The sequence below is a fragment of the Lepidothrix coronata genome, unplaced genomic scaffold, assembly GCF_001604755.1.
Source record: "Lepidothrix coronata isolate B3197 unplaced genomic scaffold, Lepidothrix_coronata-1.0 Scaffold25, whole genome shotgun sequence".
Lineage (NCBI taxonomy): Eukaryota > Metazoa > Chordata > Aves > Passeriformes > Pipridae > Lepidothrix > Lepidothrix coronata.
This window is the reverse complement of record NW_016690205.1, coordinates 3,410,894-3,429,694: the sequence shown is the minus strand read 5'-3', so window position 1 is coordinate 3,429,694 and position 18,801 is coordinate 3,410,894. Positions and strand designations below refer to the sequence as shown.

Below are 18,801 nucleotides of genomic sequence, written 5' to 3'. Positions count from 1 at the left end.
AGCTTCTCTGGGCAACCTGTGCCAGGGCCTCACCACCTCACAGGGAAGGATTTCTTCCCAATATCCCATCTAACCCTGTACTCTGTCAGTTTGAAGCCATTCCCCTTTGCCCTTGTCCCAAGTCCCTCTCCAGCTCTCTTGGTGCCCCTTTAGGCACAGGAAGAGGCTCTAAGGTCTCCCTGAAACCTTCTGTTCTCTAGGTTCAGCTCTCCCCACCTGGATCCAGAGCAGAGGGGCTCCAGCTCTCAGAGCATCTCTGTGGCCTCCTCTGGACTCCCTCCAACAGGTCCAGATCCTCCTTACATTGAGGCCCCAGAGCTGAACACAAATGATAAGGATTACCTCCTGCTCTGAAGGTGGAAAGTCAGATCAGTGAAGAAAGGCCATTTTAGACTTGGACCCTTTCCAGTTGAGGATGCTGTGCTGCTGAGTCTGGGTTTGTAGATGCAGACACTGTCAGCAAAACCAGCTGTGGAAGATTTTGTGTTCCATGAGAGTACTGGCAGGAAAGGCTGAACCGAACTGATATGTTAAGCTAAAATGTTTTATCCTAAATAGTTCTCTCCACTTACATTAACATCAACATAAATGCTTGGAATGAATGTTGGAGGAGGTAGCACATCCAACCTCACTAAAGCAAGGCTGGGCTCACTGAAACTCAGAACCTGACCTACGAAACAGGCAGAAGAATGCAACAAACCAGGCTGGAGTGCACATAATTTGAGAACAAGGGTGAATTCCTATCTCTGTGCTGGCATTCACAAACCCTCCACTTGCACAGTCTTGTGGTCAGCCACTGGGAACCAAGTGCTGATCCTTGAAGAGAACATTCTTTGCATAATTAAATTTTTTGAAGTTGTTTTGCAAAGCTTGAGAATGAGGAAAGATTGCAGAGCTTGTGATCTCATGGGAGAGGGATCTGTAGAGATGACCTGATCATCTCAAGCTCTCTGCCACTGAGAACGAGAGATTAAGTTTGCTCCTGGTGGCTCAGCCCTTTCATTCTGCCTCAGAAGTACATTACCTAATGGTTGCTATTTAAAAATAAAGGAAAAAAAACCCAACCAAAACAGATATTATGACAAATACACTAACAAGTGAAACTGAGACAGCCACCTTTGTGAGCCAGTGAGTGGATATGACTCCTATGCTCCTGGCTATTAACTTGGTTTGGTTTCTAACACTTACTCTGGACAAGAAAGTCTCTTTATTCAATGGCATCCTCTGATTCAGTGGAGTTTTATGAGACTGACTAATTTCAGCTGAAGTTTAAGAGGCCTCCGGGGAGGCCCCATTTCGCAAATCACCGCTTTCCCCTTCTGCTGGGGTGGTTGATGCTCCACAGGACTTTGTCCCAGCTTGACTGTTCCTCTTTCCTGGCTCCATGCCATTGTTTCTATTCCCAGGAGTGGGGTGGCAACAAACCAAGGCTGTCTGTAGCACCACGCTTGCACTTTTTTTTTATCCTCGAAACAAGTCAAAATACACTGTTGAACTTTCTCCTACCCTCATTAAATCCCACTTTCCTAAAGGGGAAAATCAGAGGGAATGGACAAAAGAACTCCCTTGCTGAGCTTTCCTCTCGCATAATTGATAATTATTGGCCTTGTGGGAACAAGAAAGGGAGAGCTGAGAAATCCTGTGTGGGGAGCACGTACAGCAAGTGGAGAAGTGAGACTAGATTTGGAAACAGGAGTGGAAAGAAGAGTATAAAAATCACAGATGTGGCTGAAGATGTTGAGAAATGTGGAGAGAGGGTGATACTGAACACACCCTGAAGTGTAGAGAAGGAGAGGATAAAAATAAGACACTACCATGGAGTTTTATTTTCATACCTGTGAAAGAAAAAAACATGAATGATTTCCCAGTGTGTGTTTATTTGCATATTTGGCATCAGTGCCTGTTCTCATTCTCAAAACAGTAAATCTAGTGGGAGTTCCAATATTACTTCAATTTATATTGGTGCAAAGGAAAGTAGGATCTTATCTTTCATATTCATTCCAAAAGCTAAATTTAGAAGAAAATAAATGCAAGCTATTCATGCAGGAACTATAAAGCAGAACACTTAAAATACTTCCTATCACTGTGAATTTATGGTGTAATCACAGAGTATCTCGAATCTCAGCTACTTCATTATTGGCACTTTTGTCTGAGGGTTGCACTTCATCGGTGTAATTTTGTGCTGATGTTGGCTGGCTCAGGGCCAGCCATGTCCATGAATCTATCTTGGCTTTTGCACCAGTGGTTAATCTTGCCTTGCTGTTGTTATTATTGTTGTTTTTAATTCTATTTTTTTGTTTGCTGTTTTTCAGGAATCATCCGTCTGAGGGATGGATTTCACGACCGCTACCCGGTGGAAGATTACCTTGATCTGTTTGACCTGGCAGCACATCAGATTCAGAGCGTGCTGCAGAGTGAGGCAGTGAGGGAGCGTGGCAAGATGAACAACATCATCATTGGTAGGGCAAACACAGCCTCTGAAATGCATCTCTGTGCCTCCACGCTGGCAGAGTTCAGAGCTGAGGCGTGAGAGGGGTGTTCTCCCACATGTGAATGGTTCTCAGCACAGAGCCCCTGACTTTGGCTTTCTCTTGTCTTTTCCTGGAGGGTGGTAACTTGCTTAGTTAAAAGGTTGTGATTATCTTTAGAAAATGCCAGAGCAATTACCCGATATCTGATGAACATCAGCATTTAATTAATGTGGGGTTTTTTTTTAGGAATGAGAATGACCTTGGTCACTCCTTCAAACACAGTTTTCATTTTGTTTTTACAGAATCATTTTGGTTGAAAAAGCCCTCTGAGATTATCGAGTCCATCCATTAAGTCAGCACTGCCAAGGCCACCACTGAACCATGTCCCCAAGTGCCTCATCTATGTGGCTTTTAAATACAGTTATAAGTCATTTGCCTTTAGTGATGGAATTGTAGCTTCATGTCCAATTGCTGTAGTAATTGCCTGGATAACACACTAACTGTGGTATTATGACACACAGTGGGTGCTGCTGAAATCCTGTATCTGATCTGATAGCTCCAAGTGGCTCTTTTTAAGCTCTAACATAAGATATTGATATAATATTAATGGATATTAAAATGAAATTACCCTAATTACCATTACAAATGGTCTAGAAGTGCTGTTGTATTGTACCTTGTGGAAAGTCTGCAGTTAGCACCGGGCTCTAGGGAAGGATCCCTAGACTGCTTTCAATGACACACAGTGGGCTCATCCACCATTGTCTGTGGGATATTAGTTTACAGTGCCCACAAGGAACTTCAGAAACTTCTAAAATCTGCTTTTGTCACTTCCTAAACCCAGAAAACTTGAGGATATGAGAGTTTTACCAGTCTTACTCTGTCACCTCAACATTCCCCAGGGAAACCAGACACATTCCATGAAAATATTAGTTGGGCAAGTGGCAGCTCCCTGTTGATAAAAGACTTTTTAACAGGCTTGAAGTCAGTATTCTACAGAAGATAGAGACAAGATTTTTGCTGCCTGCCCTCAGAACTATTGGGGTTTTGGTCTCTTATAACCAATTAAGTTTAAGCTATTGCTTCCTTGATGAGATGGTGATGGTGCCTTGTTTAAACCAGAGACTTGGCTGCAGTCCCATTTGCTCAGTACTTCCCCAGCCTCCTTTTAAGTTGATCATTCCCTTTATTACATAGTCAACATTGAGCAATGTTTGCAAAATGGGGTCTTAAGAAATGTTGCCATCAAGGACATCTGCAGATTTTCCTCCTACTTACAATATCTCCAGCCCTTTCATGGATGAAGTGCTTATACTAATTAAATTCACTAATCTAATTGGCAACGTACATCTTTGATTACTTACCTCCTGTTGCAGCTTTTTCTAGAATTCACTTTGTGTTTCTCTTTCCCATGGTCTCATTTCTGGTTTCATTAAGGTTCTGTTCACTTTTCTTATTAAGTTTACAGGAAAAATCTTGAATGATTATACTCATTAAGGCAGCCTTTTATGACCTTGGTAAAAAAAACCAACAAAGCCAGCTGGTCTAAAACGGATCTGTATGAATATCAGTTTTGCTTAGAATCTTCCTTTTCTTATTTCAGATGGCTACAAAGAAATCGAATTAAGACTGTAAGCATTTCAGGAGTTCATCATGTTACATTATTTTGAAAAGTTAAGCTTCTTTGGATATTACACGTAGTGGGTAATAATTGCATTTTCCAAAATAAAACCCCAACATCTGCTTAGAGATGGAGCAGAGAGGACAGGGCCGATCCAGCCTGAGGCGTTCAGAGCAAGACTTGTTTATTTGGGATCATTAATATGATAAATTCAGAGGAATGACTTGTGAAAACACAGTATGACGTTAATCCATTAATGACTGAATAAGGAGGTTATACATACTTTCTTTAGGCAACTTAATAGGCAATTCTTTAGGCAATTCTTTAAGTCCATAAAAAAAATAAGAAATTTTGGTTGCACTGGAGTAATTTAAAGTAGTTAATTGTTGGTGTTTAATTTATCTCATGTTTAGTATGGCCTGTTCTGTTTACAGATATTAAGTCTGTATTATAAACCAGAAAGGAACACTGTCAGATTGTCAGGAATATTTTTTTTTGGCTGTTTCAGAAAATTAAAATTATAAGAGTCAGCAGAGACCGGAATGATTTAGGTTTTTTTAATATATATATTCCCCCTCCCCCCCATTTAATTTTTGACAGCCATCTTGTGGGAAGATTTGCTCTCTTGATCCCAGGCTATCCTGGGCTGATGCATTAGAGGAACACCTTGAGTCCCTGTTAATGCTTTAGCATGATGTGGTTGTGTGCCTGTGACCTTGGCTTGGACTTGATAATCTTGGAGGTCTTTTCCAACCTTAATGATTCCATGGTCTGGAGATGTGCTGCCTGCAGATTTGTATTGGTGGCAGCTGATCCAGCTGACACCATTTCTGTGCAGTGTGGGCTGTGATGTTAAGAGAATCTGCCCCTTTATGTGTAAATGCATTGGGGTTTTTTAGTTCACACACCACATGTGAGCACGTGTTCTTAGGTTTGGAAACTCTGCATGAGCTAATTGGGATAAATCCAGTAGAACATCGAACGTGATCAGAGAACAGGGCAGAGAAATACGAAGGAAGATCTGAAAATCTATCTGGAGAGGAATAGGTGGCTTGCTGAGATCAGAGCCTTTAATTACTTTGGAATGATTTAGGCAAACACCTCTGATGGAGCAGCCTAAGTCCAGCCAATTCTGTCACAGAGACGTAGCAGGGACTTTCCAAGGTCACTCTGATCCCTGGAGTGCGCTGTCCTGTAAATCCCTACCTGCGAGTGCTCGTGCCTGTTTGCATTTTGCCATCTCCTGACAGCTCAGAAGGAGCTGCCTGATGTTTTTGTGGCACAGCTGTCTCAGCCCTGGCCTATATTTAATCTTTTGTGTTTCTGCCTCACCCAGCGTGGGAGCTGGGCTAATTGAGTTTTAATTGACAAGGCAAAGCCCACTGATGATTAGGCAGTGCTTTGGCTAATTAATTTAGAATGGAAAAGCAGAGCTGTTGTGGACACCCAGGTTTAGCCAATGGACCTGATCACCTCCTTCTGAAGAGAGGCAAAATGAACATGACAGAAGATTAATGTGTTTTCTAACAACTCCCAGACTTTATTAATGAATCACATTATGTTAAGCTGAAGTTTGGAGCCAGTACCTTTCTCGTGTTGTGTTTTGGCCATCTTTTAAAATCTCTATTGGACATTCCCAGCAGAGGAAAGAAGAAAAAGGAAAAAGGGAAATCATGTGCCAGTCTATAAGCCTACAACATTGTTATTTTTTCACCTCATTCCTTTTGATTTGAAAAAGCTCGTTAATGAGAATTAGCTCTCCTTAGACTGTCAGAGAATGGAAGTTTCCAAAAAGCTTCTGTACATGTTTTATTAAAGAGTAATGTGCCACATAAATGCCAGTATTACTTAAAAAGACAGGGAAGATTATAAAATTCAAAACACCCTATCAGATCATTTATTTAGCAGCTGAAGCATCATATATCTCATTCTGGCAGAGATGTTACTGACTGGGTTTCTCCCTGCAGCATTGCATCCAGAATGAGCTTCTTCAGACACCAAGGATATCACAATCTAGCATTTAACCAAATGTGCTACTTATTCTATACACCTTTTGTCTAATAGTAAATAGTTGACTTATTTTACATTAATAATTATAATAATATAAATTAATAAGTATTATATTTAATTATTATTATAAAATATTTAAAAGCTCAAATACATAATTCAGCTGATTTTTTAATATTTCCTATGAAATTTTGAATTCCACTGATTTTGCTGATTATGTTTTCAACACTGTTGATCAGCAGGAGTGGTGGTTTTCACATTTTTCTGTGTTAAACTGTACAATTTATTAGCAAGTTACTTCTCTTGAAATCAGGTGCATTAAGGCCAACCCTTGGGGTGCTCCAGAGACAGTGGCTGGGCTTTGGCAGGAACCAAAGCTTCCTGCTTCCTCAAGGCCAGGCTGGACAGGGCTTGGAGCAACCTGATCCAGTGGAAGGTGTCCCTGAACGTGGCAGGGGGTGGAACGAGATGATCTTTAAGGTCCCTTCCAACCCCAACCATTCTGTGATTCCTCACTGGAGAATGTGCTAAAACCCCGAGCAGTCTATTGCAGCCCAGACTAAATATATTTGCATGTGTTAATCACTAGCAGGAAGCAGTGTGGTTATGGACAGTAATATGTCAGGTGGGATTGCATAAAACCTGCCTTAACCATCCCTGCATTCCCAAAAGTGCAAGGCAGTGGGATTGCCCTGGCTCTGGGGAGCATTGGCCAGATCAATTTGCAAGGACTAAGATACGCTGAAATTCATAGAGTCGATTTTGATCCAATTCCAAATTCAGCCAATTTGTACTCCAATGCAAAGAATGAAATGAGTTACCAGCAGAAATGCTTTTGATTTCCAGGGGAGGCCAGTGCCTCAACAATGTGGGACAACAACGCTTGGATTTTCTTTTATGACAACAGTACTGATGGAGAACCTCCCTTCTTAATCCAGGATTTTATCCATGCCTTCCAACCGAATGCCAAACTTATCATCATGCTGAGAGACCCTGTTGAAAGGTGAGCAAGGATCACGTTGCTGAAGTGTGCAAGAAAATTTTCTTCTTATAATAATTTTATTCCCTCTTGCTCTCCTGGATGCAAGGAAACATTCACGTGGTGGTTGACAGAGCTGCTTGGCTTGTGATAAGAGATGCCAAAGGGTTTTATTCTGTGTATTTTGGCACATGTAGTTGTGATAACGTTTTAAGGAGAAGCATGTGAATGTGAGTGCCATGAGTGCCATGCATGGATACCTGAGCTGCTCTGAAAAAAAGAATTTCTAGGTTGCCAAATGCCTGAGTGAAGATTCCCTGGTTCTCAACAAGGCTCACTAGGCTGAGGAGGGCACTGAATCTACAGGTCTCAGCATAAGTGGTCCTTTGAAATGTTTAAATTCATTTCAGTAATGAAGTTTATGTTTTCATGGGGCTTTCTGTTCAAAATGATTAAATAATGGTGATTAATAATGATGAAATATCTCCAGAGTCACCAAATGGTACAAAATTTTATTAAGTCTTAAAAATGCTTGGTGCAACACTCATGTAAAGATTCACTGGGCAGTTTTAGCCTGTACATCCAACAGCTACTCAGGAGTTCACCCTTGGTCTTCCTGACTTTGTTTGCAGGAAGAGAGCCCTGCTTTTGCCAAGGAGTGGCTGTTTTGAGGGACATAATGGAGTCATGTAAGCCAGGAATGCCCAGCTTTCCCTTGGACTTCAGTTTTTCTCTCCAGTCTTCCTCCAGATTTCTGGGGTATTTCTTGCCACTGTGTCCTCTGAAGAAGGACAATAATGATGAGGGTAGTGGGGAGGGTGGAGGGGATGGAGGCAGAGTCCGAAAGGATCAGACCCAAGGAGGTGTGAATTCCTTTTCTCTGTATCTTCATAGGGATATTGGAGATACTTGGGGCTTCAGTGCCCAAGGGCAAAGCCCCAGAAAAGAGGTTTTCTAGAAAACTCAGAAAAGGAAGGGGATGCAGATGATGGTGAGGACCAGGCCCTGGTGGCAGTGGGAGAAGAGCAGACACAGGGTGTTTGTGCAGTAGCTGCCCAGAGTGACTTGGAGTGGGAAGGGATGGTGCTTCCTGACAAGCTGTCCCTTTTCTGCTGGTGACAGGCAGAGGTGTGGGAATGCTTCCCAGTTCCTATACCAGCAAATACAGCTCTCAACTTTAATGGCATCTCCTGACCTCAGGATTTAACAGATGGTAATTTTATGCAAGAGAACTGGCTGAAGTGCCTTCCTCACGTAAATTCCCCACAAACTCCCTGATTGCTCTGTAATGTGGGTGTAGCTCTTTGCCAGCTTTAATAGGGGTGAGAGGAAAAGTCAGCTCCATCTCCCTTACTGTATTTATGATAAATTGGTTCCTTTTTGTTTACAATTCACTAAGTTTCTGGCATCTCCTCTGGACTGCAGGAGCAAAAGCAGCCATGGCAGAAGGGGCAGTGGGCATCCATCGGTGATGCTGGGCAGTGGGGCAGGTTCTCTGCAGTAGCCAGCAGGACATGGGGCTGGGACAGGCTCTGATCTAACCTGCACAGGGTCAGGCCTTTCCCCCAGCAGGGGATATTTGGTGGACATCAAGGTTTGTGATGGTGGATGTCAACGGCATCCTTATTTCATTGTAATGGGTAGTCGTGGAGGGTAAGGACTTCAAGTAGGTGGAACAGCTGAAATCTTAATCTGAGAAGGTTTTATTTCCAGGCAGATGTCCCCAGAATTAAAAACAGATGGAAAGAAAAGAAAAAGGGAAACGGGAAGAAAGCCTCAACTGCCCTGCAGAGGGAGAACTTGTCTTCAAGAACATAGTTTTTCATAAGATGTCAGCAAGTCTTAAAAGCGATGCATTTATTTTAATGGGTGATTAGAAATACTAAGCATTCATATTAAAGCTTTTAAAGAAAATTGCAGCCAGGGCCATGCTGTACACGATGCCTGCTGGCTGATTTCCCCCAGCAAGAAGCCTTTCACCTGCTCTGCTGGGAGCAGTCAATCCCCCCATCCCTGGGACAATCTGGGCAAGCCTGAGTCTCGATGCACACACTTTTCTACAAGCAGGAGGTGCTGTTGTGTGCCTAATTTAGTTACAGTCAGTTGACTTGGTCCCTCAGCTTCTCCCCTTCTCCTTTTTTAAATGAATATAGAGTCTTCATTTGTTTCATATGGGAGTTAAAATCCCGTTTTTGCTGACATAAATAATGAGTGCAGAGGGGCTATTCCTGTGCTTAAGTGCTTTGCTGGATTGGGGCCTAAACTTTCTAAATTAAATGATGTATTTTTAAGTACCTGTGGAAATCTAGGGAAGTTAAAGAATAAATAAAGTGCAATACAAAGGGTTACTGCAGCAATAAATGCCTGCGTTTTTTTTCAAAAAGCCTGAAAGATATCTAGGATTTCTGGAATTTTGTCGAGAGGTGAGTACTATGGAGGCATCATATCTGTGCTGCAAACACACCTGAGGAAGTGAGTCTGTCTCAAGTGCTACAAAATTGTCTTCAAAATCCTGTGGTAGTGTTGGGGTTCTGGTCATAGTTTCTAACTCTAAATACAAAAGTTAAAATATCATGTTCAGCAGATCTAATATTTAAGCCATGTAGGAGAATTTCCTTTTTCTCTTTGAACCATGTTTATCTTGCAAAAGCATACTCAAGGTTTCAGGGGTTAATGCTAAAGTTGATATTTTCCTTGCCTGTAGGTTTTGAGTTATTTCACCACCACCACCACCACCCCCCCCCCAAAGGAATTTGGAATTAGATAATCTTTTTTAAGCAATTGTAAACCTTGTGCTAAAAATGTGCAGTGAGGGGATACTCTTCTACTGTAACTTAGAGAAATTCCTGTTGCTGGTGGCTTTTGCTCACAGCTGAACATGCGTGGCCCCATGTCCTGCTGTCCTCAAAGCTGGAAGTGTTTGGGGAATGCAGCACTATGGACTGTAGCACAGATGGGAACCATTCACCTACATGCAGTATTTCAGCTTAAAAAAACATAGGAATCAAGAGATGGAATGCTGTAAATTGGAAGTTTTTGATGGAAAGGCAATGTAGGATTGGAGGTGGAGCTTCCTGTAAAAAATATGAAATCTGGACTCTTTCTTGCTGTTGATGGTAGTTAGCTTGGTAATCATATAAAAAATTACTCTTTCTAACCCATCCCATTCCTCTGTTGGTTTTGAAATCAACTTTAAGCTTTTGAGAAAAGGGCTGTTCCTGTCCATGGCAGTGGGGAACACCAAGTACAGAGGGGCACCAACATCAGCAGAGACCAGTTCTACTGTTCATGGAGAACACAAATTTAAAGTCTATACTTTTAAAAAATGTGCCTTCAGGAGAAAATATTGGCTCCCACAATCACTAGGGTCAGGTCTTCAGGGATGCTGACTTTGAAAGTGAGGATGCTGTTAAAAATTCCCTGAAGTGGATGTTACTCTGAGCTAAAACCCAATAAAATGAATAGAAAAGGTGTCCCTGGATGAACAGGGTGTGTAAGGCAGGTCATGTAACTCATTGCTATTGTCATGTAAATAAACCCTTCCTGTCCTCAGTCACTCACTGACAGGTTTTCCCCTCTGCAGGTTGTACTCCGATTATCTGTACTTTGCCAGTGCCAATAAATCCGCGGAAGATTTCCATGAAAAAGTGGCAGAATCCCTGCAGCTGTTTGAGGGTTGTGTGCTGGACTACTCACTGCGAGCCTGTGTCTACAACAACACCCTGAACAACGCCATGCCTGTATGTATCTCCAAGAGCATTTGATTCTTTGCTTGTTTATTGGTACCTGGGGTCAAGGTTAAGGTACCAAAATTAATAAGGTACCAAAGTACTGCGCAAAGAAGCAGCAAGAAATCAAATTTCTTCCCTTTTTCATTTGTAAAGCAGATAGTCAATATATATATATAAGCATGTAAAAGCTGGTGTAGAGGCTCAGCTGTCTCCTCAGCCTGTTCCCTGCTGAATGCCAGCAGTAATAATACAGTCTTTCTATTGTGCGAGCGTATGGAGAGCACATTTAGTGAAGATTGCAGTTTAATGTGTAAGCTTTCTGCAGATGTTTCCAAAAAGTAGCTCTGGCAAGGATCTTTGTGGTACCAAATTGCCTCAAAATCGAAATGAATTATGTGGAGCATAATTCTCAAAAAAAGGCTACCAATAACTAGCTAAAACTTTTTTTTTTTTTTTTAAAGTTGTGCACATCGGAAAATGATAAAAGGACACACAGAAACTGCTGGCAGGGAAATGGATAAGTATTACAGGCTTAGGATTCCAAAATTCACAGTTTTAGTGTAGAGCTGACATCAGATTTGCTTGAGGGTGAAGAATAATACGGAAGAGATTGACTTGAAATATCACATCTGGCCAGTTTGCCATTCAATCCTCTTTTATTTGTTCAGGCTGTAAAGGATTCAGGGGGAATAGTTCCCTCCTTTGCCTCTGGGCTGAAGTTATTGCCTCCTCCACACGATAAAATAGCAGTAAAAGAGTGTCTTGCACAGGCTGGAGCCCTGCAGCAGTTGGGCAAACAGGACATTCCTCTTGCTTACCTTGGCAGGTGGAGTGGAGCCTCTCCTCTCTGATTGCAGCCTCCGGGACTGACACCAGTTGCTGCTGGCCAATCTCACAGTATTTTCCAGCCATCTGCTTGCACAAATGCATTCAGAGAAAGGCAGAGAGAGAACCATGAGGAAAGGATTTTCCTCTTATCTTCCTCCTCAGAGTGCAGAGCCAATCTTTATTTGTTGTCTTAGGCAGTCCTCTGAAGAAGGTGCTTTTGGAAGTGAGCAGAAGAGGCTTCTTTCCACAAAGCCACAGGCAGGTGTTCATAATAAAACCCAAATGCTCACTGTGCTCCTCAATGGCCTCTTTTAGTTTCTTCTTCCGCCAAGTTTCTAAATCTGTTAAGTTTGTGGTTTGCTGTGTGTTGAAAAAGTAAGAATTGTTTTCCCCGGTGAGCTCATTAGTTTGTTAATTCCACGACTATGCCAGAAAATAATTGTTTTGCAATTTGTTAGTGTATTTCAGAAACAAGAGGTGTCACAGACATCATGGCTGCTGATAGATGTTAACTGTGATAAAGGGGTGTTTGCCAGCTTATCCTCACTTAGACTCAGTGGAAAGCATATTACCCAGAGAAAGGCATTCTTAGCCAGGGTGATCCTGATTGTGACCTTCCAGTACGAGGAGGGAGCTACATGGAAGGTGGATAAGGACTGTTAAGAAGGGCCTGGAGTGAGAGGAGAGGGGAAATGGCTTCCACCTGAAAGAGAGCAGATTTAGATTGGATATTAGGAAAAGAGTCTTTACTGTGAGGGCCCTGGCACAGGTTGCCCAGAGAAGCTGTGGCTGCCCCTGGATCCCTGGAAGTGTCCAAGGCCAGATTGGACCGGGCTTGGAGCAACCTGGGCTAGTGGAAGGTGTCCCTGCCCATGGCAGGGTGTTGGAACGAGATGATCTTTAAGGTGCCTTCCAACCTGACCATTATGTGATCATATAATGTTATGAAGGTGCAGAAATGGATATTATGGAGGGGAAAATGGCTTGGGAAACCCTAGTAATGCCTTTGATGTATAGTGGGAAGCACTGGAGCTTTAAAGAAGGAAACAATCTGGTTCAGAAGAACAGCAATGAAAAAGAAGTCAGTAGAACACACTGTATGGGGAGGAAAATCAAAGTTCTTTCTCATCCTAAGAGAACTGAGAATTAGAGGGACATTTTAGTTAAAATTCCTCTTTCTGGTGAAAGGCTTTAAAAGGATTCTAAACCCAAGTGGGAAAGCACTGTACTTTCAAACTATACCATGCAGACAACTCTTGTCTGTCACTCACCCTGATCTCCCAGGTGAAAGAAAAGCAAAACCCATTAAGAAGAAAACATTGAGTGACACATTTACCCCAGTGTTCAGTGGAACGAGGCATTGACTGTGGGCTGGAGTGCTGCCCTGTCAGTATTACCCCATGTTAGCCTGAGGTTTTAATCAAATAAGATGTTTCAAATCCTTGTGCAGCACATATATAAAGAAGTCTGCTAAATATGGAGGCTTATTGTTATAAGCAGTCAAAAATGCACGTCAGAATCACACATTATGATAATAATAATGGAATAATTCAAAACAAGGCTTATTCTACTGGAATTTATGTATCAGTGTAGGTCACAGGTCAGGATAAGAAGTGAAAGACGTTGTTGTCTGCCTTCAATGGTTCTGTGGTAATGTGACTCGAAGACATTAAGTCTCTTTTATGAAAGATGTTTAAGACTTGGGATTCATGTTTCTCTCTTCTGAGCCTGGCAGGCTTTAGAAAAAATATTTATAAATGCAGTTGGAAGCTGGACTATTAAGAATACCAGGCTACTCTTTTTGTGTTTCAACTTGTTATGTAAAATTGAGGAGGGAAGGAAAACAGAGATTAGGGCAGGACAGGCTGAAAAACTGCCTTTTCCCATCCCTGGTCTGACATAGTCTGGGGCTTTCATTGTGCACTCAGACAAGGCACCATTAATGCTGCTGAGCAGCCACTGCTCCTGCAGCTTAGACCCCAATCTAATTATTGCAATCAGAGGATGCAGCAAAATGCACACAAATTTAATTCCTGGCAGAGAATCAGCATGTTTGTACTACTCGTGGCAGCGTGATCTGGTGCAGCTGATAACCATGGAATCACAGAATCGTTTAGGTTGGAAAAGATCTCTTGGATTGTTGAGTCCAACTTGTAACCCAGCACTGCCAAGCCCACCACCAAACCATGTCCCCAGGCACCACAAGGTGAAATCAGGTGAAATCAAGGTGGAATAAGCAGAGTTAGGGTCTGGAGAAGGTAACAGGACTAAGCATCTTCCCTTCTACTGGTGTTCACCCAGGGGCTGATGTCAGTGTCTCCATTTCTGGGATTTGTGCTCAGAAGACAGAGGTGAGTGTTGATTTCTCACTGCTGAAAGTGTTGTAAGTTGAATTAATTGTTGTTTGTTTTTTTTTTTTGCTTACAGGTAAGGTTACAGGTCGGGCTCTATGTTGTGTATCTTTTGGACTGGCTGACAGTTTTTGACAAAGATCAAATCCTCGTTCTTCGCTTGGAGGACCATGCATCAAACATGAGATACACCATGCACAAGGTGTTCCACTTCCTGGATCTGGGTAGGTGTCTTCTGGCTGTTTTAAGTGTGAAAAAACATTATTATCCTTCTTTTAGGTCATTTTTGTTTCATCAAGAGACAAAAGAGAAGCCTGGGAATCTGGCTTGAAGGATGCATTAATTTTGTTGCCTGGAGTCAAGCAAAATTAAAACTCTCAAACTCTTATAGAAAGGCTGGTGATAGAAGATCTTAATAAGAGAGTATCAAGGAAAAAAATCCAGATAATTCAGAATGTATGGATTTATTTCACCATATGGAAGCCAGTTCTGCTTCTGAAGGCGGTCAGAGCTTGTTTGTCACGGGCCTTACGTAGATGCAAAGTTATCCCACCCAATTTAAAGAAATTGAAGTGCTACCAACCCAGAATCTAAATCTGAGTATGATGAAAGGTTGTGTTCCCAGCCGAGGAGAAGGGGGAAATTGTGTTTTTGCTGTGTTGATTGAGACATCTGTTGCTAATCCTCGGAGAAACGCTGGCAGACAAAATGTAGCCCAATGTTGATTTGACAGTCGCAAGAGAATGAAAATGCAGCTGAAAAATAGTCTGTCTGGTCCAAAGATTGGTCCAGATGATGAGAAAATTTGAGTGTAGCAGACTGAACAGATGAAGAGCTTGGCATCTTCTTCCCGAATATGGTTTATGCTGGAAAAGTCGGCAGGATTTTATCTTGCTGATGCACATTTATTCCTGGAAAAGGGGCATCACTACACCTGTGTGCCACTTTGAGCCCACTGACAGCCCTCAAGACAAACAGAATATGGCCTTAATTCACATCATAAAATGAAATAGCAGTAGAAGAGAATGACAGCTCCAAAATGGATGGCAAGTTGTGTTCAATGTCGTTGTTGTTTTCTGAAAACAAATATTTTCCTCCAGAAGTGATTTATGCTGCTTTTCATAGAGATGATTAATTAACGGGAGAGGAAAATGTATTATTTCCATATTTACTAATAGTGATTTATTTTACTAATCAAAGCCTGTATTCAATATTCCAAAACACTGTTGCTGTTGACAAAAATTACATTTGTCTTCCCCTGGCAAACCTTCTGATTTAAGTCGTTAGTCTCCTTTAGCATGAGCATTTTTGGTGAAATATTTTAAGATAATATTCTGTTTTTCCACAGGACCCCTAAGTGAGAAACAAGAAGCTCTGATTACCAAGAGTCCTGCATCAAACACCAGACGACCTGAAGACAGAAGCCTGGGGCCGATGCTACCAGCCACGAAGGCAATTTTAAGGGATTTCTACAGGCCTTTTAATACAAAACTGGCACAAGTTCTTTTTGATGATGCTTTTTTATGGAAGAGGACATAAAATATGTAAATTTCGTGCCACAAATACAGTGCTTAAAGGAGTTTTTATTTTTTTAAATTCTATTTTTGTGCGTGGATATTTACATTGTTCCCATTCCAAAGAGAAGCCGATTGATGAGCTGAGACTCTCACCTTCAGTCAGCACATTTCACAACAGTTATACCACATTTTCCTTGTGAGAATGGAAAGCATCTTGCTTATCAGTCTATTGTAACTTCTTTTACCCCAGAAAACGAGTGGAAAAGCATAAGGACAGAGATGATGTCTGACACTCTTCCACAGGGGTGTTGAAGTTTAACCTTCTCTAAGATGCTGCAACATCCTACAATTACGCTTATAATCTCATTTTCAGTATATGTTACTCATTCATTTTTTCAATCAATCAATCAATCAATCAATGTCATTTAGTCATTAAAATTTTTAATTGAATTCAACCAAAAATTCTGTCTCTTTTTGTCAATATATTCACCCCCAGATAAGCTCAGGTGGTTAGAGCATGGTGCTGATAATGCCAAAGTTGTGGGTTCAATCCCCACATGGGCCATTCATAAGGGTTGGACTTGAAGATCCTTGTGGGTCCCTTCCAGCTCAGAATATTCTGTGGTTCTAAAATAGTCTTCACTCACACTAAGTTTTCTGTTTCCGTAATTCTGGAACAGAGATAAAGGATAATGGCATTCACATAAATGTCCAAGTTTAATTTGTATCTTCAAGTTAAATGGACTTTCCTAGCCACTGTTCTTGTAAAAGGAAATTTTACAACCCAGGTAAGGATGGGTGACTGAAATCTAAACAACAGGCCAATTCATTGCCTTACATATTTTGTTCATGTATATATGAATACGTATCTTTTATTCATATCACTCACATATTTTCCCAAGAAAGCACTAATGGGCTTGATGTGAAGTCCATTCCTGGTCATGGAGAGCTTTTATGGATATTTCTGCTAGGTTCTACATGATTAGTTTTCTCCACTGAGAAGAGATATGCACTTTAAAATCCATATGAAATTTTGTTATCAAAAGCATAGATTTTCAGGATGCTCAGTATCTTACATCCTCAACAGAAAAGATGTGTTACCTAAGGAATTGATTGCACATTATCTGTTTCTCTCTTCAGGAAAAATGTCTGCATCTAGTTAGAGGTTGAGATATGCAGACCTGAGGAAAAAAAAACATTTTGAAAGTTACGGAGAAACTCTGGACTTTGTGTAAGTTTTTCATTTGACTAAAATGGCCAGATTTGTATATAGATGTGTACCAATTCAATACTTGATTTCAAGCACCCCTGGTCAGCTGTCACACACTGTCATACACTGTCAGCTGCAGTCTGCAGCCTTCCTGCAGGTGGAACTGGCCCCTGCCTGTGAGGGACTTTTTAAAGAGATAAATATTAATGCTGCCTATTGATAATTTCCTTTCAAGGGATAAACCCATTATTTCCTCCCGGAGTTTGTGCTGAGTGAGTCAAATGAATCTGCTCTCTAGGTAAGAGGTATCAAAACCCCAAAGAATCCTCTCTAATTGACTTCATGTGTCCTTTTGACCTTGATGTTGGACTCCACAACAGTTTTGCTGACAGATTCACAAAAACATTTGCAAATACTAAGGATAACTATTCCCCATCCTCCTCCACGGGGACGTGTTATTCACTTCATGTGTCTCTAAATTGAGAATTAATGCTGAAAACTTGATGAATCCTGAACATTTCACACGGGAATACAATTGATGACATGTGAGATGTTTTGTAACAGAAGACCATTTCTAGGTCCTTTGCCAAATGGTAATGTGCTGTTTAAGAAGGATTCAGTCTGGGATTTGGAAAGCCTAAAATAAGTCATTTGGGGAAGTACTCTAGACAACCAGAACAGATTAGTTCTAGTTCAGAAATGCTCACAGACCAAAAATGGTTAGAGAACTGAGAATGGACTGTTTTAGCAGTACAAACAAAAAGTAACATGGGAGCATGAAACAGAAAATCAGAATAAATTTGCCACTGTTTACAGATGTAAAAAATTTAATCAACAGCTTATTTACACTAAAGATTTCATCCAGCTCTGCTCTGATTTGGAATCAGCACTGTGTGGTCAGGGTAACTCTATGCAGATGCTTCCTAACCTGATCTGCCACAGTCAAAGATTTCCATTAGTTGTCAACTACTACCATGATCTAATGGCATTATTTTACCAGCCCTAAAAGCTGATGAATGGATGTGCCATTGTCATTTAGCCTGAGCATTAATTCCATGAACAGATCACACCCCCTGGTTTGTGTCACACTGATATCTGGTGCTGAGCTCTGATCCCTGCAGTCCACCCGTTCTCTCTGGGAGGTTCTCTCTGCCCTCTGCCTTTGTATAGAATTCGAATAAAAACATCCTTTGTGGTCAAAATTTCTGCTTTAGGCTGAATCATACCCAGCACCCTGCCAGGTCAAGGTCTTTCCCTGTTCTGAGTCAGAGGAAGAAGGTTGAAGGTTCCCTGTGTGATGGTGGACAGCGGGGACCAACCGTGCCAGAGCATGGATAAGGTGAAGAGAGAGCAGGTGGTGCTGGGTGTCATCATGGTTTGTGCAGCACTGTGACATGGGACAGGGCTACAGCCACAGGTTCTCTTTTAGGAGCCTGAAAGTGAAGTCTTCAGTGAGGCTGCTTTTGTGTCTTCATCTCCTTCATGAGCTACAAAATATGATCTCCTTATTTTAACACACTGCGACCTTATACTGTTGGGTTGTGGCATGACTAAGTACCAAAAAGCAGATAATTAATAGTCAAGAAGTCACCTTAGAGGTAAGAGTATTACTCTCTAGTTCAGACTGTAAAGATGCTATTGATCTGGTGACTTGGAACAAAATAAAACCACACTGCCTCAAGTGATGTGACAGTACTGGGTGTCCCATTCCCTCTTCTTCAGCCACAGAGCAGACAGTGTATCACTGCCCTTCAGTGGCTTCATAGCAAATCTCCAGATAGGATAAGGCTCACCCCAAGTTCTTCCAGTTCCCTTTACCTTTCTGTTGACAATTATAGCTGTTAAAAAAAAAAATCAATATTATTATTAGTCACTGTAGCACTGAGCTGACCTACATCCCCCCAACAGCCATTTACTAAGAAATTGGAGTTAATATCAAGACAATATGTTTTATGCCAGAACATAGCAGTGGCTCCTTGCAAAGACCTCAGAAAACTTGTGTCTCATATTGTGTTTTTACTCCTGTGTCTGCTGAACAAAAGTAATCAAAGATGCAGCTTTCCTGAGTGCAAAGGCACTGAGGAAAGGG

At 41.5% G+C, this 18,801-nt stretch overlaps 1 protein-coding gene across 1 annotated transcript in view; it reads left to right on the top strand.

Annotated features, from left to right (window-relative positions):
• The window catches only part of CHST15 (carbohydrate (N-acetylgalactosamine 4-sulfate 6-O) sulfotransferase 15), a 47,772-nt gene extending 31,815 nt beyond the window's left edge, over nucleotides 1–15,957 (top strand). Inside the window, exons 4-8 of the mRNA XM_017809341.1 lie at nucleotides 2,313–2,459; nucleotides 6,943–7,099; nucleotides 10,659–10,815; nucleotides 14,062–14,209; nucleotides 15,334–15,957. Of these exons, the coding sequence (XP_017664830.1) occupies nucleotides 2,313–2,459; nucleotides 6,943–7,099; nucleotides 10,659–10,815; nucleotides 14,062–14,209; nucleotides 15,334–15,524 (800 nt within the window). The 3' untranslated portion in view covers nucleotides 15,525–15,957. The remainder of the gene's footprint in view (nucleotides 1–2,312; nucleotides 2,460–6,942; nucleotides 7,100–10,658; nucleotides 10,816–14,061; nucleotides 14,210–15,333) is intronic.
• The last annotated feature ends 2,844 nt before the right edge of the window (nucleotides 15,958–18,801 follow it).